Raw genomic sequence first — 23,333 nt, 5'->3', positions numbered from 1 at the left:
ATCAACCCTGCCAACACTTTGATTTTGGATTTCTGGCCTCTAGGACTGGGAAATAATAAATTTCAGTTATTTAAGCCACTCTGTTTGTTCTACTTTATTACTGTAGCCTACCAAACTAATACAAGAGCATAGAGCAAACACAGTTTGGAAATATTTATAAAATATTTCTCTTTGCAATATGTATTTCTAAAAATTCATCTGCTCTCCTTCTTCTCCATGGTTGCTATCTTAATTCAGACCACACCCTTCCCAGTTCACTTAAGTACTGAAATAGTACTTAACTATAACTATTTCAGGAGTTTCTTAATTGGTTTGGCATAGTACGTGCTCCAAATGTATTTATGGAATAAATGAATTTGAACTGGTCATAATCTACCATATGTTTCCATAATTATTTAACTTATATAATTATGAATCTTGTGCCCCTTAAGTGGTAACTTTGTTTTAAAGTACTCATAGTATTCCAGTATCAATAATGTTTTGAGTAACAAGAAGAAGCAGAAGCATTAATAAATAAAAATATAATATCTTTTAGAGTACCCTTTAAATTGTGAATTTGAGATCATTCAGTTAAGCAAATGTGTTTCATTTCTTCCTTACACTCTGCTAAATTGACAAGAAATGAATAAAAAATTTCACTCATTAGGACAAAGGAGATGGTAGATGAGACAGCACTAACACAAGTTTGGAAGCTAGAAAGCAGATGGATGAGTGGTAACCGACTTAGACAGAAGGAAGTTAAAATTTAAGTTGAGAGAGGAAACAAGTCAGAAGCAGGCTGCTTTTTGCAATGGAACCTCAAAAGTCTCAAGAAATAGAGACACCAGATGCTTCTGTAAGTAGGGTTATATGCGGGACTAAACATATGAATAGTATTAAAAGTTTGTAAAAGAAGCAATTAGGTTCCCTGAATCCCTCCAGAAATCCATTGCTGATCCCTTTCTCCATCCTGGGAATAGGTTTACCGTTGGCAGAATATGATCCAGGGATACCTTTCACTCAGAATCAGTAGGTGCAACTGAGCCAAAGATTAGAGTAAGTTGCTCCACTGAATGTGAGGTGATTGTCTCAAATGATTCAGAAACCTAATAACAAGGTCCACACCTCCAATGGCACAAGATTAGAGGAATTTTCTCTAGGGAAATGGTCCATCACAAGAAAGAATGCTGTGTGTGTGTGTGTGTGTGTGTGTGTGTGTGTGTTTAATATATATAATATATACATATATAGTGTGTGCATAAATAGATAAAGTCTGGAGTTCCCTAGTGCAGTATCACAGATTAATCACCCTACGGTAAGGTGTATGTGAAAATAAGATTCGCACATTCAGTGAAGTCCCAAATAGCTTTTGAGTATTTAATTTCTACATATGTTCAGATAATGGAGGTCACTGAACATATAAAGAAATTCCTGACAAAGAAAAGAAAGAATGGATGAACAAACATAAGAAATATAGAGAGAAGGGGGAACTCAGAGGAGGAAACAAACAAAACTGTACAATTTTGGGACAAGAAATTGATTTTAAAATATATAACAAACTTCGGGGCACCTGGGTGGCTCAGTGGGTTAAGCCTCTGCGTTCAGCTCAGGTCGTGATCTCGGGGTCCTGGGATCGAGCCTCACATCGGGCTCTCTGCTCTGCGGGGAGCCTGCTTCCTCCTCTCTCTCTCTGCCTACTCATGATCTCTGTCTATCAAGTGAATAAATAATAAAAATCTTTAAAAAAAATATATATATATATAACAAACTTCCCCAGGATAATATGAGTTGAGGAGAGTGTACATATATAAAACAAGAACAGTAAGAACAAAATAATTGAAGACAAAACAAGAAGCATTTAATGAACCAAAAAGAGCTCCTGAAAATTAAAAATAGGGTAACACAAAAAATTGTATAAAAGGTTTAGAAGAAAAGCAAGAGAGGTGAGGAAACACGGCAAAGTACTATCCCCAAGATTGGAGAGACTGACACACAAATATGGAGAATAGTAATTTACCTCAGCAAATACTCATGAGTGGAAATCATCCTGGGAATCAGTATAGGGGCAGGAAAATCCAAACTGTAATTGATGAATTACTGGAGGTTCAGTGCAGACAACTTTGAGACTTAAAAAACCCTTGGGAAATGTAGTCATGGGGAAGGGATAACATAATTTTGTGAGATTTACTTATGGGACTTTTACCTGGTTCTCACAGTCAATATGAGAGAAAAATCCCTTTGGGATTTCAGCAAGGGGAAAGGAAGAGGAATCATTTTGAAATACACCAGAGCATTCTGCTCCTCTTAACAGGCCTTTCCCTCAGGAAAACTAATTAACCAGTTTAACCTGCTGGAAACCTAATTATCAGAGCCTACCCAATCTGGGCAAGGGTAATACCCAATTCCAGACCACTCTGGCCATTCTTTTTCAATTAAAGGGGCTGGGACACTGAAAAAACATTTGTGAAGTTCACAGTGTAGAGGTATTGGCTCACTAAAAGACTGACACCAAATCATGGACTATAGAACAATTTCCCTTATCCCATGGCTCACTCAAATGTGTCTAAAGATCTATTTGTTGCAGTTCCTTTAACTTTGTATATTATGACTGGCTATCTCGAAAAAATTACAAGGTATACCAAAAGGGAAAAAAAAAAAAATCCAGTTTGTAGAGACAACAAGTATCAGAACAGACATAGCAAGGATGTTGAACTTATCAGACCAATCATTTAAAATAACTGATTAATATGCTAAGGGCTCTCATGGACAAAAGAGACAGCATGTATCAACAGATGGGTAGTATAAACAGAGAGATAGGAACCTTAAGAAAGAACCAAAAATAAATGCTAGAGGTTTAAAAACAAAAACAAAAACGTAACAGCAATGAAGAATGTCTCTTATGGACTTATAAGTAGGCTGGACATGGCTAAGGAAATAATCTTTGAACTTGAGGATAACTCAACAGAAACCTACAAAACTAAAAAGCAAAGTGAACAAAGATCGAAAAACAGCAACAAAAACCCATAACCAGAATGGAATATCCAAGGCCCCTAAGACAACTGCAGAAGGTATAACATAAGTGTAATGGGAATATTAGAAGAAGAAAGAAAGAAAGGAATAGAAGAAATACTGGAAAACATAATAACTGAGGATTTCCCCAAATTGATATCAGACAGCAAACCACAGATCCAGGAAGCTCAGAGAACACCAAGCAGAAAAGGTGTCAAAATATATTTTATGTGTGTGTGTGTGTGTGTGTGTGTGTGTGTATAAAATCAAAGATAAACCCTTGAAAGAAGCTGGTGCGGGGAACACCCTAACTACAGAGGAACAAAGATAAGAATTTCATCTGACTTATCTTCAGAAACAAGCAAAAAGAGAATGTAGTAAAATATTTAAAATGATGGGAAATAATACAGAAGGGAAGTCAATGTCAGAGTTTAGGGCATCTGAACAGAGGGACAAGGAGAAAGGCCTAGGTCCTGGTAACTGAATGGAGTTTTAGGTTTGGACAGATGGCAAAGAAGAAAAACCAATATCCATGAGTGGCACTAAGTATATGGTATTTCTGCTCCTTTGGCAAAGACTGAAGAGTCTCTTAACTGTTTTGTGTTTGTGTGTTCAGGGCCTTATAGAAGTGTCTACACTCCTTAGAGAAACAGATTTCCAGGACTTGATTACAAAATGGATGATAGACTATTCCTAGTGTGCTCAAATCTGGACACACCAGTAGGCTACCGTTCATCTCTTTTTAAAATCATTTTTACATATGTGGGAGCAATGATCCAATTAAAGATTTATTAGGAAAAAAAATAGGACTCCAGAAAAATGTTGCACTATGCTAAATAGCTATGTGTTAGTACTGAAGACACCATATTGTTGGATAATGAACATACCCTCATTTTAGCTATTGTCTTAGGACCGGCCTGTCATAGTTGCTGCTGCAAACAATTCTACATTGTTTCCTACAGAGTAGTGGGTTCAACAACTTATAGTCCACCTGCCCCTCTGACCCCAGTGTTTGATTTAAATCCTATCAGGAGAGTTGAAATTCTGCTCTTTGATTCCCCAAAGGTTAATAAATACATCATTTTGGCAAAAAAAAAAAAATCTAGGTAGTTTTGTTTTGATTCTATCTTTTTGTACATATAAGGGCTTGGCCCAGAGAAGCTATTATTGTTGCCTCTCCCCAAGTAGGTTGTTCATTCTGGGAGGTGGGTGGAAGAAGAGAATATGTAAGTCCTCCTTTTTGATAATCCAGTCTTGCTACAGTCGAATCATTTCACCTTCATTAAACCTTTCTTGTATCTTCATTTAGAGGAAAATGAACTCTACTGTTACTTATACTTGCATTGGGGAGCAAAAGTAAGTGAGTGTCTTGGGAGGGCCAGAAGGTCTGGAATCATAATGTGTTCCTACGTGATGGAATTACGTTCCACTTGGCTAAGAGGCTATCTGGTCTCTCTAATTTTAATCAAGCTCACTTATGTTAGACAATTGAATCACTTGGGAAAATTTTAAGAGATTCTCAGGAAATTCCTTCTCTCTCCTGCAAGGGATAGCAATCAGTCACTCCTGCAACAGGGGTTGAGAAGTAGTGTTGGAACTATTGGATATTGGGAAGAAACATGCAGATTTATATTTTACAGATACAGTTACAGAACAGAGTAAAAAGTTTTACTTTGGTAAAGGTCAATTACATTGAACCTTCCTTGGAGAAATTTTTGTTGTTGTTGTTAAATAAGTAAGATTAGACAATTTTTTTTCCTTAATTTAATTCCAAAAATATTTATGTGAAGTTAATTAGTGAAATGTTTATGATTTATTAAGAAGTAACTTAGAGTAATTTTTAAAAGATTTTATTTACTTTCTTGATAGAGGGAGAGAGTGAAAGAGAGCATGAGCAGGGAGGAGAGGGAGAAGCAGGGCCCTTGCAAGCAGAAAGCCCAATGTGGGGCTTGACTCCAGGACCCCAAGATCATGACTTGAGCCAAAGCAGACACTTTACTGATTGAACCACACAGGTGCCCCTGGATTAATTTTTTTTCATACATTTGTTCTAAAATGAACGTTTCCAATAATTGTTTTTAATAGTTTAGATTTGCCTTGCAATATTTTCCTGCTATGTCTATGCACATCTGAGTTAGGATTGTCTGTTGTGTGGGGACAACACATTTTTAAAATCTATAGAACTGAGATTTTGATATTGGTCATGCTTTCAAAGAAATTTTTCTAAACGTGGTTCAAAATCGTTTTGATGTGATGGCCTAACAAACACATGAAAAGATACTCAACGTCAGGAATCATCAGGAAAATGCAAATCAAAACCACAATGAGATCAGACCTTACAACTGTCAGAATGGCTAAAATTAAAAAGATAAGAAAAACAAGAATTGGCAAAGGTGTGGAGAAAAGGAAATCCTTGTGCGTTGTTTGTGGAAATGTAAACTGGTGCAGTCACTGTGGAAAACAGTTTGGAGGATCCCCCAAGAGTTAAAAATAGAAATACCATATGATTCAGTAATTCCACTACTAAGTATTTACCCAAAGAAAACAGAAACACTAATTCAAAAAGATATGTGCATCCCTGTGTTTCCTACAGCAGTATTTGCAATGGCCAAGATATGGAAGCAACTTCTGTATTCATTGATAGACAAATGGATAAGGAAGTTGTATTGTGTGTACACACACACACACACACACACACACACACACTGGAATATTATGCAGCCATAACAAGGGATGAGATCACGCCATTTGTAACAATATAGATAGACCCAGAGGATACTATGCTAAGTGAAATAAGACAGAAAAGACAAATATCATGTGAATTCGCTCATTCATAGAACCCAAAAACAAATGAATAAACAAAAAGCAGAATTAGACCTATAAATACATAGAACAAACTGATGGTTGCCAGAGGGGTGGAGAGTTGGGGGTTGGACAAAACAGATGAAGGGAGTGGAATATATAGGCTTCCAGTTATGCAGTAAGTCAGTCTATAGGCTTCCAGTTATGCAATGAGTAAGTCATGGGAATAAGAGGCACAACATGGGGAATATATTCAATGACATTGTAATAGTGATATATGGTGACAGATGGTATCTACACTTGCGCTGAGCTTAGCATAAGGTATAAGATGTTCAATCACTGTGTTGTGCACCTGAAACTAATGTAGCATTGTGTATCATCTATACTCAAATTTTTTTTTTAAATCATGCTATTATGAAAATGTTCTTTTATACTATTTTCTTTGCTACAGTTACACCTTTGAAAAATGTTGCACACTATTTCTGATAGATACACATGCATTTATTATTGCTGAATAAATTACTAAAAATTGCTAAATATTGCTAGAATTGAATGAATGAGTTCTATTGCTTTATTTTTTTAATTTTTAATTTTTTAAAAAAGATTTTATTTATTTTATTGAGAGGGAGTGTGCACAAGTTGGGGGAGGAGCAAGGACCTGCTACCTTGTGGGGCTTGATTCCAGGACCCTGAGTTCACAACTTGAGCTGAATGAAGGCAGATGTGTAACCAATTGAACCACCCAGGCACCCCATCTTCTGTTGTTTTAATAATATTTTTTAAACGAGGCTGAATACTACCAACTCTAGTGTTAGTGTGTGTATATTCTAACTGGGAGAGGCAGAGTCGTGACTATCAAAATGAAAAATTAATAAATACTCCAAAGGATTCTTTTTTGGAATTAATAATATTTCATAAAAATAAATATATTCCTATATAAAGTTTTATATTCTTTATTAAAATGTTATAGGGTAAACATGAACCTAAAAGTAGTATAGCCAACATCCTTAGTAAATTTTTCTGAATCACAAAAAAATATTTTTAAAAAATCATTAAGTGTATTTTCATTAAAGTCAAAAATCCTTTTTGATGATCCTAGATCAACTTTAATTTAAAAGAATGAATGGAGCTCACAGGTGCCTCGCTGGCTCAATCAGTGGAGCATGTGACTCTTGATCTCAGTGTTGTGGGTTCAAGCCCCACATTAGATGTAGAGATTACTAAAAAAATATAATCTTAACAAAAAGGAATAAAGCACATGATATCTGCATTTTAAAGAAAATGCCCATTTTTTTCTTAAGATGATAACATTTATTTATTTATTATTTATTTTTATTTTAAAGATAACAGACTTTCAAACATGTATTTTTCTACATAACCTGTTGTGAAAAATGATACATTTTAAAAACATCTAATATTGTAATGCTAATTTTCTATAAAAATCTTGCACGTTTATATGGAACTGGAGTTCTAGTCCATGTTGATACTCTTGTTATACATATTTTAGCTTATTGTCTTTGAGTCTACTTAATAAAGCAAACAAGCGGAAAGGAACCAGCAAATTTGACATTTCATAAGTAGCTTTCATGTGGTCAGGCATTTGTGCACATTATGTCATTTCATGTTCACCACAATTGTTTTATAGATGAGAGAACCAAGGCTCAGAGTTGTTAATTAGATTTCCCAGAGCGGCCGAGTCTGGGCTCTATGCAGGTCAGGTCAACTTTAACACTCCTTTCTTTGTACCAATCTGCTTCCCATGTGATAATAGCTTACTGTTCGAACGGTCACACATTTGTACGTAAAAGTGGTTCCACAGTTTGAAATTTTAATCAGTTAAAAAAAATTATATATGTGTGTGTGTATGTGTGTGTGTGTGTGTGTAGGATTTGAAGCATCAGTTGTTTATTCTATTTCCCATTTTTAGTCTGTTTCCTAAAAGAAGATATTCCTTTAAATCCATTAAAGTGCTGATACTGTATTTTTTATCTCTGCTTTGTAAGAATATGGCAATTGTTTCCTTCTTTCCTTCAGCTTTCATTCCCAATTTTCCATGATCCAGTTTTGGGCTGTGATACTTCTATTTTTGCCTTTCAAGAATGATATCATTTACCTTTTTGTTCTGTGATCAAAACTAAGTTTTCTGCCATTGTTTAATGATTAAATCTAAATGTTGGATGCAATAAACATTCAGAATTTTGTGACTATGTACACAATGTTCACTGAAGACCCAGTGGTCACTTTGATTACATATTTCCTCTTTTGTATTATTTCCTGCCATACCTTAAATTTTTAAAATCCGCTGTATATTATAGGTATTTATTACCATTTATTATTTTTTATTTATTTATTTTCCATTGCTGTTTATTGCAGATTTGTTACCTACACTTACTATCCTATCAGAAATTAATTTGTTATTTAGATTTTCATGTAAGGTTTACATGTCTCAGTCCACTTAGGATCAAGTTTACATGGACCCAATTGACATAATTATTTTTAGGCTCTTTAGACACGAGCATAGCATTTTACCCAAGGAAAAAAATTTCTGTAGGGTAACACTGTCATCATTTTTAACCATTCATTCATTGAACAAATATTTATTGAGTGGTGTATCATCCAGGCATTGGTGTATCAACTGAAGGTATATTTATGAACATAGCAGTGAAAAAAATATCCGTTCTCATGAAGCTGGCCTGCTAGTAGAAGTGACCATCATTATATAATTAAATAAATGCATAGAATGTTAGCTAGTGATGACACTGCTAACAGGAGTGGACACTGGGGAAGAAGCATACGGAATGTTAGAGAAGGTTGACCTTTTAGATTGAACTATTAATTTAAAAATTTAAAAGCTTAACATAAAATATAATTATAAAGCTCGTTAATTATTAGACAGGAACACATAAAGCAACACTGTCTTACTTACTTCATTAGACTACTTTTATGGTACCTATTACTTCAAGCTGCTTGTATTCTTATAGGTATTAAAATTCTTCCTCCCCTTTTAGTTTAGCCTCTTAAAAAAAACCAATGTCCACTATTTTTAAACTTATGATGTCCTTAGATCCATTATTCCAATTTATACTCTCTCCATATCTCTGAAGCTCCTCCAAGAACACCAATTGTCCCCTAATAGAGAACATTTTGTATTGTTGTCTTACTTGTTTTCCCTATTTTGTTCCGTGATCATTGGTGCCTTTTTTTTTCCTTCACACATTCCCTTCTCCACTTGCCTTTGCACTCTCAATCTTTATAGAATTCTTTCTTAATAGTTAAGCCATTATTTCTCAATTTCTTTGAAAAGAAATGCTTTAAGAAGTATTTTGTGCTAATTTAGGGATCAATGCATCAAGAAGACATAACACTCCTCAAAGTGTGCACAAAGTTGCTGTGAAACCTCAAAGTACATGAAGAACAAAATGGCAGAACTAGAAGGAGGTGTAAAAATCTGCAATTGTTAGAAATTTCAATATGGCTTTCTAAATTACTAACAGAACAAGTAGAAAATCAGTAGGTTTATACAAAACAAAACTTGAGCTCATTTTCACCAGCTAGATCTCATTGACACGTAGAACATTACATTCAACAACTGTGGAATACACATTTTTTGCAAGTGCATAAAAAACATTCACAGAGAAAGATAATAAGCTGGACAAGAGAAGAAGTGGCAAAAAAAGTTAAAAGAATGAAAACGTACAGAGTGTGTTCTCTGATCATAGAAATCAACAATAAAATGTCAGCAGGATAATACCCAAATATTTGAAAATTAGCACATGAGTTGAATGAGTTAAATGCAAATTAAGAGGAGGATTAGAATTATTTTCATTGAATTGTGATGAAAATGCACATGTCAAAATTGAGGGGACACAGGTGAAGTAGTGCCTAAAAAGGGATTTATAGCTTTAAATTCTTGGATTAGAAATGAAAGTTGTTTTTTTTTTAATACTTTTATTTATTTATTTGACAGAGATCACAAGTAGGCAGAGAGGCAGGCAGAGAGAGGAGAGGAAGCAGGCTCCCTGCTGAGCAGAGAGCCCAATGTGGGGCTCGATCCCAGGACCCTGGGATCATGACCCGTGCCGAAAGCAGAGGCTCTAACCCACTGAGCCACCCAGGCGCCCCTAGAAATGAAAGTTTAAAATTAAGTAGCGAAGTGGAAGTAGAAGCAGCAAAGACATACTTTAGAAGTGGTGTCTGGGGACGCCTGGGTGGCTCAGTGGGTTGAGCCTCTGCCTTCGCCTCAGGTCATGATCTTGGGCTCCTGGGATTGAGTTCTGCATCGGGCTCTCTGCTTGGTGGGCAGCCTGCTTCCCCCCTTTCTCTCTGCCTGCCTTTCTGCCTACTTGTGTTCTCTCTCTCTCTGTCAAATAAATAAAAATCTTAAAAAAGAAGAAGAAGAAGAAGAAGGAGGAGGAGGAGAAATGGTTTCTGTAAATGGAGCAGAGAAATGCCACAGTACCTGAGGGTAATTTCTGGTGAAGGAAAACTTTCTCTTTTTTCTTTTTTTCTTTCTTGTTTTTAGTGGGAAAATTTTTAGCAAGTCTATATACTGAAGGAGATGATCCATCAGAGAGGGTAAAATGACTGATCCAGGAAAGTGAAAAATTCAAAGAGTAAAGTCACAGGATGCACAAGAGAGAATATGATCGAGCAGACAGGCAGAAGTTTCCCTTTGCTAAGTGTGTAAAATACACACTCATTTTTAATGAGAGGCAAGTATGCAGTCCAGTGTGATGGAGAGCGCTATGGAAATTTTCTTATTATTTCTATTTTCTCGTAGTAGTTGAGATCATCATAGAGGTTTGAGGAACTGTATGAGATAGTTCTCTAGAGCAGCAGGAAAGTGAATGGCCTGGAGAAATGTGGAGTTTGCTGAGCAATGTTCATCTCTCATGTGATATTATGGACTCCCAATTTGAAGTAAGGCCTCTTTAGCATGCATGTGTGTTTGTGCCAACCGTCTGTTATTTGTAGTAGAAAGAGGGTTGGATTTAGCAAGGTTGTAGTTTTGCCTGTAGAGTAAGCCTGATTGAGAGAGACAAGCAAAATGACTGTTTACACAAGGGTCTGCTTATTTGGTGAAACATTTGATGCAAGCTGGTAAGCAGGGAAATGAGAATGAGGGTGTTGGGGTAACAGAGAACGAGAGTGTAGACAGATTGAAGTTGCTAAGGATGTCAGCCATTCTTTGGAATCACAGTCCTAGATAGTGAGCTGGAAAGTTAAGAGGTGGTTGAATGGAGAGAAGGAAGGACGTCTTACATCGTGATATGTTTTAAAAGGTTCAGACACTTTCCAATATCTTGTTTCCTCAGTCTTGTTGGGTATGCTCAAAAAGATTTCTTCAAAGTTAAGTCTCCACTGAGTCACTATAATGTATGCAGCATAAAAGGTTTACCCTCTGGATGGATTTTCTTTGCAATGGTAAAAGAATTTAATTTTCTGAGCTGAACTGGACATATGGATTTTTACATAAATGGCCTACTTCTAGAAAAAAAAACAGTAGTGTTTGCTTTGCTCTTTTAGCTTTCTTGGCATAACTGATTTTTTAACTTCTTGCTTCTTGGCACTGGAAAAAAAAAGAGAAATACATAATAACACCTCTTATTTATTAGCCATCACTAAATATCAATTACAGGCTAGAGGTCATTTATATATATTTATACATATTAATGATGTGATGTATTTTTCATAGCAACCGTGCAAGGAAGTTGTTACTAGCTCCAATTTGTAGGCTAATAAAACAGTACTCTGGCTTGCTATTTTGAATACTAGCTCAAAAACCTAGTATTTACACTTTATTCTGTCTGTGTCAAGGAAAAATTGCACCAGACTTTGCTAAACAGGTGAGAAAGATTTTATGTAGGACTGTTGCAATGAAGGAGAAAGATTGAACTCAACTCCTTGGAAACAAAAGGCTGGAGGATTTTTAAGTTCTGTACTGAAAGAGGTGGAAAAGTACTGGTCCATGTGATTATGCCATCATTTGCTAATTGTCTGTTATGGAAGTTAGGTTCCTATCTTCCCATGGAGACTGGGAGGTAGGGGCTCTAGCTCCTTTGTTTACATTTCAGAACTATGGCCCTCTGGTTCTTGAGAAAGACATTTCTGGGTTGTAAAACTGGTGAGAATCAGAGAGAAGATTTAATTCTTAAAGGGGCAGAAAAAAGGATTTTAATTGGACTTTTTCTAAACTAAATGTTCAAAGAAAAGGGTGTTCAGGGGTCTATATTCAGGAAGAAACCTGACAGAAAATCAAGCTGTCAGGAAATCAAATTGACGGAAACTTTAAAGTCTTCTTGGTCATCTGACTCCAAAGACTTTTTTAAGTTGTAACTTTTAGAAAAAAAAATATACTATGCTGTTATCTTTCCTCTTAAATGTCAAAGATGTTCATTTTTTTCCTGATAATTACATGCATTTTTGAACATATGGAATCTTAGAGTAGAAACCAAACAATCATCAAACACGCAGACAGCATATTCCCTATGTGACCCTTTTAGACAGCATGAGGAAAGAGCTGAAATAAAATGTTTGCAATTGTAGAGGAGGAAAAATAATTTTCCTTTATATTCTAGGTTCTGTGGGTGTTCTCCCCTCCTCCTCAGTAATAAAAGAGTAACAAAAGAAAATCAGTCAGAAATTTAATATGTATACCTCATGTATACATGGGAGATACTCAAGAAAGCAGCAAAACTCCCCCAATGGTTCAAGCCATCACCTTAAATACAATCCTCAGCTAATGAAAAGAAAGATGCTGGGAGTGGAGAGACTAGTTCTGAGGGGTGATCAAGATAATACAGTTAGGTTTTATGCAGATTTAAGTCTGGTGCCTTCTCCACTGATGAAGAGCTGTGGTCTAGAGTCATCCTTCTCTTCTTGGTACAGAAAGAGTCACCCTTACAAATGGAATTTTCTTCATGAATGTAGATTTAAAGGGTAGATTTTACTTTGGTTTAAGAGCTTCTTCCTTAGGCTACTTTTTATCAAAAATAATCAGACCAAAATGGTCTTTATGCTACAAAAAGCATATTCTGCTACCCTTCATAATTTAAGCTTTTTAAAAAGAATATTGTTTTGTCTTAAGCAGATCCATTTTGAGCATTGCAACAGTTTGACAGATAATCATTCCTATTATTTCATTATGCAATACAATGTACCATAAATTCTTTAGAAAGGTTTTCCAAAGTCTTTTGCTTGTTATTCAACCCAGTGGTTAATAATCTATTCTCAAAAGCATCTTCCTTTCCAATTCATAAAATCACAGAATTTCAAACTGTGAATTTTAAACTTGCTAAGACACCCTTACTAGTATAACTCATTTTTTGATCGGTACAGCAATATCTTTTGGTAAATTCCTGATAGATGATTTTCACTGAGCTTCAGTTACATGCTTTCAAGATAAACTAGCCTCTTTATGAATCGCTTTATTATTCACTTGGCACTTGTCAATGAGCTTTGTGAGATTTTAAGATACTATGGTCACAACTTTGTTAAAAGAGTAAATCAGGGAAGACCCAAGAGGGTTATGATCTGGAGTTAGATTTGGTGTTGACTGTGATTCCTGAAGAATCTGGGAGAGGACATAAGTATGCAAAATATATTATTTAAGGGATGTAAGGTTCCCTGCAAATTATTGGACCTTAGGCCAACAAACACTAAGAAAAAATACAGGATTTCAGTTTTAAGAAGCAGAGCACAAAATAGGTTTTGGTTCTTGACAAGCAAAGTCAGAAAGCAGATGTGTTATTTAACTGGCCATAAAATTGACTTGCTACACAATGCCAAAATTAGTGGTAAGAAGATTCTAGGAATATGTCATATCTGGAATTTCAGACAGACAATCAGGTTTTTGCCATGATGTATCTGTAAGGAGTAGTACAGTTTCAGCTGTAAGAATGGGAATTGAAAGTAGGATTACAATTCCTGAGAGATCATTGGAAAGAGCAGGAAATACAATCTTAAAACTGAAATCCAAGATAATGTTTTGGTCTCAGACATAATGTCAGATCCTTTCTGTTTAAACTTGGCAGAAAGAGGAAATTATACTAGCAGCCCTATGAGTTGTTTTTTTTTAAGATTTTATTTACTTATTTAAGAGAGAGACAGAAATAGTGAAAGAGAGCATGAGCAAGGAGGAGGGGGGAGAAGCAGTCTCCCCAGCTGAGCAGGGAGCCCAGTGTAGGGCTCAATCTCAGGACCCAGGGATTATGACCTAAGCCAAAGGCAGATGCTTACCTGACTGAACCACCTGGGTGCCCCAAGTTTGTTTGATTATTTGTTTTTTTTTTAATTTTTAAAATTTATTTATTTGAGAGAGAGAGAGAGAGAGAGAGAGAGAGAGAGAGACAGCATGAGCCAGGGAGAGAGAGAGAGAGAGAGAGAGAGAGAGAGAGAATCCTGAGCAGACTCCATGCTGAGCATGGAGCCTGAAGCAGAACTTGATCCCAAGACCCAGAGATCATGGCCTGAGCTGAAGTCAAGAGTTGGTTGCTTAACTGAATGAGCCACCCAGGTGCCCCAATATTTTAATGTTTTATATTTATTTGGGTTTTTGGTTATATACTTCATTTTTAAGTATTTAATTTAAGAAAATCCCAAATTATTTTGCACTTAATAATAAATATATATCAAATTTGAAACCTGATTCTCCGAAGACATCAATTACAGTTCATTACAAATGAACTATGTAGTTTCCTTAATGCAGTCATGAAGTCAAATGAATTAATTATAGAGGACATTTATTATAGATTCTATGTATCAGAATTCAATTTTTTATACTAGTACATATATATCTAGGTATATATGCAATATGTAGATAGATAGATATGCAATCTAATCTTATAATTTATCAATTTACCTATTAGACCCAGACAATGTAATTGTGAACTAAATAGACCCTCGCACTCAAGGTGCTTTTTTTTAAAATTTTTTTTTTAAGATTTTATTTATTTACTTGACAGAGATCACAAGTAGGCAGAGAGGCAGGCAGAGAGAGAAGGAGGGGAAGCAGGCTCTCCACTGAGCAGAGAGCCGGATGTGGGGCTTGATTCCAGGACCCTGAGATCATGACCTGAGCCGAAGGCAGAGGCTTAACCCACTGAGCCACCCAGGTGCCCCTCAAGATGCTTTTGAGTCTAAAGCAAAGCGTTTAGAGGAAGTTCTGGGAATATGTTATTCTCTGGGCAATGATTATATTAGGCAGGAGTTGTTTATAAAACAATACATTTGAGTTGTGTTTCAGAAAGATTTGTTTTTCAATTGGCTGCAAGATTTTTTACTCATATAAGTGCTGTACCTACGTTGTTTAGCTGCCTATAAATTGGGATCAAATTTATTTACATATGTTATCTTAAGTTTCAGAATTCAGTTTATTTGACCCTAAAAAATGTGTTCAGTAGATAAGTTAGCAAAATATACTCAAAATATAAAAAGGTATCATTTTTAAGTGCTACGGATACATTTTATAAACTAAAAACTGACTTGAAAGTGACCTTCAATCAGACTAATGTCTTAACCATTTTCTGAGTCATAGACTGCATTTGAGAATCTAATGAAAATTACAAGTTCTCATGGAGAAGGAGGAAACAATTCATGTATAAAATTTCATCTAAAATCTCTGGCTTCTTTTATGGGTCATTTGGAGTTCAGGAAAGATCCTTGTCATAGGTAAAGTGATATATTTTAGATCCTTAGAACGCCAACAAATAAATAATTTTTAGCTATTTCAAGTTATAAAAGTTAAATTTTATAAGATTATTTTAGCCAATTAATTTTTAGATTAACCGACTTTAGATGAAATATTCTGCTTTCATAGTAGCAATAAACACGATGACTCAATACTACCCTATGTTACCTTCCTTTATTATTTAGACTGCTTATTCCAAATTTGTCATGGTGGATACTTTTACTTTTTGGTTACAATTAAGTTTGGAGTATCTTATTTCAGGTTGAATTTTGTCAGCAAGGAGAAAAAAAAGATCAATATCATTCTCTGTTGTAGAAGAATGAATTAAAAATCTTGTTTCTGTGCTGGTTTTATTATGTGTGTTAGCAAATACTTATTTTCTATGCAACATTTATGCCATTGTACACTTCCCTTGTTTCCTTTTTCCTTACTTAATCCTCCACTCACAGGATCATAGGTTCTTGTTGGTGGGGCACAATGCACGAATAAAACAAGGAAGATTTATGGGCTTTTAGGATCAGTACTTCATCCAACTATCCACTGACTTGACATATTTACTAAGTGCTTTCTCTATGCCTGATGCTTCTTTACCTTATCTCATGTAATGTTCACAATATCCCTATGAAGTCAATATGGTTTTTCCTGCTCATCTTTGAAAAGCAAATGAAAGTTTGGTATTAGAGATACACTTTGGATGAATGAAGTATAAAACATGGCTCTTGTCTTCTTAGAACTTAAAATTTAGTGGGGATCCAATTTTAAAAAAAGGTGGGTTAACACTATGATGGGCAAACACAGAATGCAACGGGAGTGGCTGGCATGGACTTTAGTTGGAAGAAAAGGGTCTGCTAGAATAAATGACGGAAGTTCTGTTTCACGTCAGAAGTCCTGGAGGCTCAACAGTGGAGAATGCACTGGAATAATGAGTGCCAAGGCTGGGGAAGTAGTTTGGATACAGTTTAATAAAGGGTCTTGTAAGCCTTGCTAAGAAGTTTGGAATTGATGCTAAGAATAAAGAAAGTCACTGCAGGGTTATCAGTAGCCAAATATCCAAAAAAATTGTCATTTGAAAGGACAGTGAATCTGATAAAAACACAGAATTAGTAAAAAATATAAAACTTGAAATGGACTGATATGGAGGCTGTTGCCTTCACTCCAAGTCTGAAGGGACAACTGTTTTGAGTCAGGTTAGAGAGAAGTAGACATATTAGAGCAATACTTAGAAGGTATCATCAACAAGACTTGAGGACTGATTGAATGCAGGGGTATGAGGGGTGGAGGAGTTCAGGATTTGGTGCTGGTAAAAATCCATCTCCAGGAAAGGAAGCATTATCAGCAGGAAGATGAGTTCAATTTGGGTTAAGAAAACCAAAGGACAATCAGTGTCACAGATGCCTAGGGAGAAAATTTTAGGGAGCCAGCAGTCTACATGTCACATGATGCCAGAGGTCAGTTGAAATGAGAAGAGCAAGCTGTCTACATCAACTTTACAAACATAATTGAACATTTTGTCCTGAGAATCAGATTTGTTTAGTAACTTAAACTCATGCAGTTTGTAAATTCTAGAGCAAAATTAGAGCCCCAAAATTGTGACTCTAAAGTTCACACTTTGCGTGTTTACTTTCTTTTTTTTTAATACACTATTTCTTTTTTTAGCAGTTTTGGGTTTACAGAAGAATTGAGCAAAAAACATAGAGAATTTCCACCATCCCTTCTCCCCAATTTCCACTGTTATTAGCATCTGACATTACTTTAGTACAATTGTGACAAATAGCAAATATTTATACACTATTATTAAAGTCCATAGTTTGCATTAGGGTTTACTCTTCACTTTGTGCATTTTATGGGTTTTGACCAACGTATAATGAAATTTGTCCATCATTACAATATCCTACAGAATACTTTCACTGCTTAAAAATCCTCTGTACTCCATCTATCCATCATAACTTCTTACACTGTCCTCCATGACAAGCCCCTTAACAACTACTGGTCTTTTTATGCTTTCTAAGGTATTCAGCCTTTTTAAAAAAGATTTTATTTATTTATTTGAGAGAGAGAGTGTGTGTGTGTGCTCTGGGAGGGGCAGAGGGAGAGGAAAAGACAGTCTTAGGCAGACTCCGTGCTGAGTGCAGAGACTCACTTGGCATTCCATCTCATGACCCTGAGATCACAACCTGAATCGAAACTAAGAGATGCTTAATGGACTCTGCCACCCAGGCGCCTCGGTCTGCAGCCTAAGTCAGCCCTCTTTCATTTAGCAATATGCGTTTGAGTTTTCTCCATGTCTTTTCATGGCTGGAGAGCTCATTTCTCTTCACTATTGAATAATATTCTATTGTCTGGATATACCTGTCTGTTTTATCCATTCGTCTATTGAAGGACATCTTGGTTACTTCCAAGTTTTTGCAATTATGAATAAGGTTGCTGTAAACTTTCAAGTGCAGGTTTTGGGTAGATAAATCATTTGGGTGAATACCAAGGAGCACAATTGCTGGATTATATGATAAGGGTATGTTTTGTTTTATAAGAAACTGTAGACTGTCTTCCAAAGCTTCTGAATGATTTTGCATTCCCACCAGCAGTGGATGACACTTTCTACTGTCCCACATCCTCACTAGTATTTGGTGTTGTCAGTATTTGGGATTTTAGTCATTCTAATAATTGTGTGGTGGTATTTCATTGTTGTTTTACTTTGCAATTCTCTGTTGAAATATGGTGTTAAGCGTCTTTTCATATGCTTATCTGTCACCTGTGTATCTTCTTTGGTGAGGTGTCTGTTTAGATCTTTTGCTTATTTTCAAATTGAAGATTTTTTTTCCTTATTATCACTTCTTTTACCAGTAACATTATTTTATTTATTTATTTATTTATTTATAAAGACTTTATTTATTTATTTGAGTGAGAAAGAGACACAGAGAGAGAGAGAGGTAGGGGCAGAGGGAGAGGGAGAAGCAGACTTCCCAATGAACAGGGAACCCTATGTGGGGCTCGATCCCAGGACCCCAAGATCATGACCTGTGATGGAAGGCTGATTCTTAACCAACTGAGCCACCCAGGTACCCCATTTTATTTTTTTTTAAAGATTTTATTTATTTATTTGAGAAAGAGCAGGGGGAGGGGCAGAGCGAGAGTGAGAGAGAGAATCTCAAGCAGACTCCACAGTGAGTGTGAAGCCTGACTCAGGACTTGATCCCACAACCCTGAGATCATGACCTGAGCTGAAATCAAGAGCTGGATGCTTACCTGACTGAGCCATCCAGGTGCCCTCTCTCCTGAATTATGGTTGGATCTTAGTTTTGTTTTTCTAATTTTCTTTATATTTTAGTATGTTCAGTTCATTAACATTTAGTACCATCATTTATATAATTGGATGTAGGTCTAACTAAATTGTTTCCTGTGTCTCCCTACCAATTCATGTTCCTCTGTTTTCTCTTTTTTACTTTTTAAAAAATTATTTGATTTTTTTTTTTTTTTTTGAGGAATTCAAGTTTAATATGCCTATTGGCTTTTTGGAAGTTATCTTTTGAAATTTTTTTAGTGACTCCTCTAGTGACTACACTACACAGGCTTAATTCTTTACAGTCTGCTTCATGTTAATATTGCACAATTTACTTATTTTTTACTATTGCAGAATTTATTGAAGTTAGAAACTTTGTACTTATTCTACTATTATTTTTATAAATTTCAAATTCTACAAGATAATACTATAAATTTTTCTTTGTAAAAGTATACATATTTTAAAGAAAAAATGTATCTTTGTTCTCTCAGATATTACTCATTTCTGATAGTCTCCTTTGCCTCTGAAGTTCTAAATTTGCCTCTGGTATCATATCCCTTCAGCATAAGGACATTTCTTATAATTTTCTTATAGTATGATTCTGATGACAACACGTTTTTTTAGCAGTAATTGAAAAAGTCCTTTATTTAATCTCTTTGAAGGATTTTTCTCTATGAAATGATGACTTAATAGTTTTTTTCCCCTCTTCATTCTGGAGTTTAGGATATTGTTTCACTGTCCCCTGGTTTCCATGGTTTCTGATGAGAATTCTTGGCCATACAACTGTTTTTCTTTGGCTGCTTTCAAAATACTATCTTTACCGTTGGTTTTCAATACTTAAACTACAGGGTGCTTGGGTGTGGTAATTTTTTTGTTTATTTATGTGGTTTGGGATTCTCTGAGCTCCTTGAATATGGAAAATTATGCCTTTAACAAAATTGGGAAGTTCCAGCCACTATTTCTTCAAATCGTTTTCTGTCCTATTTTCTCTTTTGTGTTCTTCCTGGAAATCCAATTACATTATATAAGACATTTTTACATTGTTGCACAAGTCCCTGAACTCTGTTCCTTTTCCATCCCTCTTCTCTGTTTTTCAAATTCAATAAATTCTGTTGATCTATGGTCAAGTTCACTGACTCTCCTATGTCATCCCGATTCTACTTCAGAGACCATCCAGTGAATATGTTTTGCTGATATTTGATATTTTTGTTTAATTTTAAAAATATTTCCCATTCCTTTACTGAGTTTTTTTCTATTTATTATGACCATATTTGCTTTACCTCAGTGAGGATAATTTTATTCACTTTTTTTAAGTCCTCGTCTGATAATTCAAACATCTAGATCATCTAAAGGCTAATGTTTATTGGATTTAGTTTGGACATTTTTCTGGCACTTCATATACTGAATAATTTTTCAATATATTCTGGTTATTATATTATGTTGTGAAGCCTGGGTATTTCCCATATTTCTCCAAAGAGTGTTGACATTCTTACTTCTGCAAGCAGTTAATTTAGTTCACTTGAATGCAAACTCTATCACCCTAGTAGTTGGCAGTGATTCAAATCTCCCTTGAGATTGCTCTTATTCTGTCTCATGCATGCGTGATTTAGAGGTTTGCTGATGTCATATAAATTTATACACAGAATTTGTGACTTGTCTTCTCCGCCCCTCCCTTTTCTGGGATTTCCTACTCATCCAGAATAATATTTAACCAAATACCTGGGCACCTCATGACCCAGCCAAGTTGACCCATACAATTAACTGTCTCACTGTATCAGGTTCATCGTCATGTTTTGAGAGTTTCCCTGCAAAATGCACATTGTCCACTTATCTAGTTAAGGAATTCTGAGTACACTTCATCAACTTTCATACCAACCACTGACAGCAGCTTCTTTCTGCATTTCTATAAACAATCTCTCATATCTACTTGTATTTTTACTTACCCTTTTCTTTCCCTAACATTGTCAAATAGAACTTTCTGTGATGATACAGATGCTTAAATCTGCAGTGTTCCATATAGTTTTGAATTAGCCACAGACAGCTTTGAGCACTGGAAATGTGGCTCCTCTGATAGGGAAATGGAATTCTTAACTTTAGTTAATTTAAATTTAGACAGCCCCGTGTGGCTAATGACTACTATATGGACAACGTACCCTTGAACATGATTTTGTTTCCTTTTTCAAAATATATTGGCTAACTGACACATTTCTCAGATAATTTGCTTTGATCTACTTAGTTAATTAAATAATAATTTATGGGGTCATACTTTGTGTAACATTAATGTTAAGCATGTTTTTTATTCCTTTTCTCAGTCTTAGAAGCTTTTTTAAAACTTTTTTTTTGTATCTGAATGTTACTGATATCTTCCAACACACACATATAAACACACACACACCCCCCCCCATAGAGTCAAAAATCCTTTTACTTTTACACAAAAAATAAACAAATAAACAAAATGGTGTGTTTTTACATGCGTGGTCACTGTAGTCATTCTCCTTTTGCCAAGCTTCCTAAGCATGTTAAAATTGTTATAAATCTGCATTTTTTCCCCATGGAAATTGTTAACAGACTATTAGTTGTGCTGTATTTCTGAAGCCTCTTCCCCTCAATTATTTCTAAGAAAATTACATTTAAGTTTGTCAAGAAATTTTCCTCCTAATCTCTGCTACTTTTCTAAGTGCTGGTAATTAGCACTGATTGAATTAGGTATTGTTACTCTTCTTTATAGAAATAATAAGAATCTTTAAAAATAAGTCCTTGCAATTCGCTATTTTGTATGTTTAATTTTAAACTGTGGGTATGACCATTTAACACACCAATTGAAGATTTTTACTTTATATATTACAAATTTTTTGATTTATTTCATGATCTTTTGATATTTATCATTTCAGGACCACCAGACAATTTTGAGAGCATGGGCTGTAAAAGATTTTGCTCCAAATTGTCCTCTGTATGTCCAGATATTAAAGCCTGAAAATAAATTCCATATCAAATTCGCTGGTAAGTTCAGTCTCAACTGAGATACTTTGAATTTCCTCCAACTGTGATAGTAAGCATTATGTCTCTGAAATTAGGGGCAATTTACTATATATATTCATGATTGCATAGAATATCTATGTCATCTACTTGTTATGAGTGAATTTATTTACTTTAAAAATGGCCAGGGAATGTTTTGGGAGTGAAAATTTTTTCTTCTTTTGTAATTTGGTGATTTAATCCACTGAATTTACTGGACACCTTGGTAAGACTATAAGTAGATTAGCACTTACAGTTTTATCCATAATATAAACACAGGTCTTGAATGTTGCAGCCATTAATTTATACTATGTTTACACATAAATAGGTAGTGCTTTGTTATTAATAGTATCTACCTATCTTTGTTATAGATAGGTGGTGCTTTGTTATAGATTACTTAATACATATGCAAGCTTACCATGCATTAGAGTAATATTAAAATATATTGTAATGTTAAAATATATTCGAGTGTATTAAAATATATTTATATGGAGATAATAAACTTATTTGAAGATTTATTTGGAGATAATATAGATTTTGAAAACATTTCAAGAAAAACATACATGTGAGTTTTTTAAAGTCATTTCATATGACTTTATTTCATATACTTTAAACTGTCATTTCATATACTTTAAACTATTAAGAAATTGAAAAATAAGATCATACTTTATTTTTTTCTTAAATGTTTCCATAGGAACTAATTTTGATCCAGGAAGTAGTTTATGTACATTGAAAAAAATGACTTCCTTGTTTTTTTTTAACATTTCACCTTAATAATTTAAAGCTGCAAACATCTTTAAAATGCAAATCATCTTAACTATGTGTTAACAAATGTATTTCTTCATCTGTGTTTATATATCTTAAAATGCTTACCTATTCATATGTGATATTTAAGCGAAAAATTATAAACACTAAGAAATTTCTAAATATCAAGAAAACCATGAAATTTTTGCAATTTAGTTTGCTGTTTTTTATCTTTTACTCTTGATTTTAATGACATCAGTTTACTAAAAATGTATAGCAAACAAAGCAATGGCTCTTAACTGTGGCTGCATTTTAGTATCTGAAAGTTTGTTTTAAGTACAAATACTGATTTAAATGATTTGTGATGATGGTGCTATGATTTTGTTTTGTTTTTAAAAAAACCTGTTCCCTAAACTGAAAATTAAAAATAAAAGCACCTCCTTTGTAAATGTCTTTGTGAAATTTAATGGAAAATACGTGTAAATTCTACATCTACTACCTGTTACATATGTAATTAGCTTTCAAGAAATGCCAATTGTTTATCTAAAAGAGCTTTGCAACTAAGCTGTCTTCTTTTTATTATTAGTTAGTAAAAGGAATTTTTTTAAAAGATTTTTATTTATTTATTTGACAGAGAGTGAGATCACAAGTAGGCAGAGAGGCAGGCAGAGAGAGAGGGGGAAGTGGGCTCCTCGCCGAGCAGAGAGCCCAATGCAGGGCTTGATCCCAGGACCCCAAGATCATGACCTGAGCTGAAGGCAGAGGCTTAATCCCCTGAGCCACCCAGGCACCCCAAAAAGGAATATTATTGTAAAATTT

The 23,333-nt window shown here is 34.9% G+C and overlaps 1 protein-coding gene across 3 annotated transcripts in view; it reads left to right on the top strand.

Annotated features, from left to right (window-relative positions):
- KCNT2 (potassium sodium-activated channel subfamily T member 2) overlaps positions 1-23,333 on the top strand; it is a gene marked incomplete at both ends in the record, with an annotated part of 342,191 nt that overhangs the window by 171,573 nt on the left and 147,285 nt on the right. For all 3 annotated transcript variants that reach the window (XM_080825071.1, XM_080825070.1, XM_080825069.1), the window contains one exon: positions 21,647-21,755. In XM_080825071.1, coding sequence (XP_080681197.1) covers positions 21,647-21,755 — 109 coding nt within the window. The remainder of the gene's footprint in view (positions 1-21,646; positions 21,756-23,333) is intronic.

The sequence above is a fragment of the Martes martes genome, assembly GCF_963455335.1.
Source record: "Martes martes genome assembly, chromosome: 15".
In the NCBI taxonomy this organism is placed as follows: domain Eukaryota; kingdom Metazoa; phylum Chordata; class Mammalia; order Carnivora; family Mustelidae; genus Martes; species Martes martes.
This window is presented reverse-complemented; position numbering and strand designations above follow the sequence as displayed.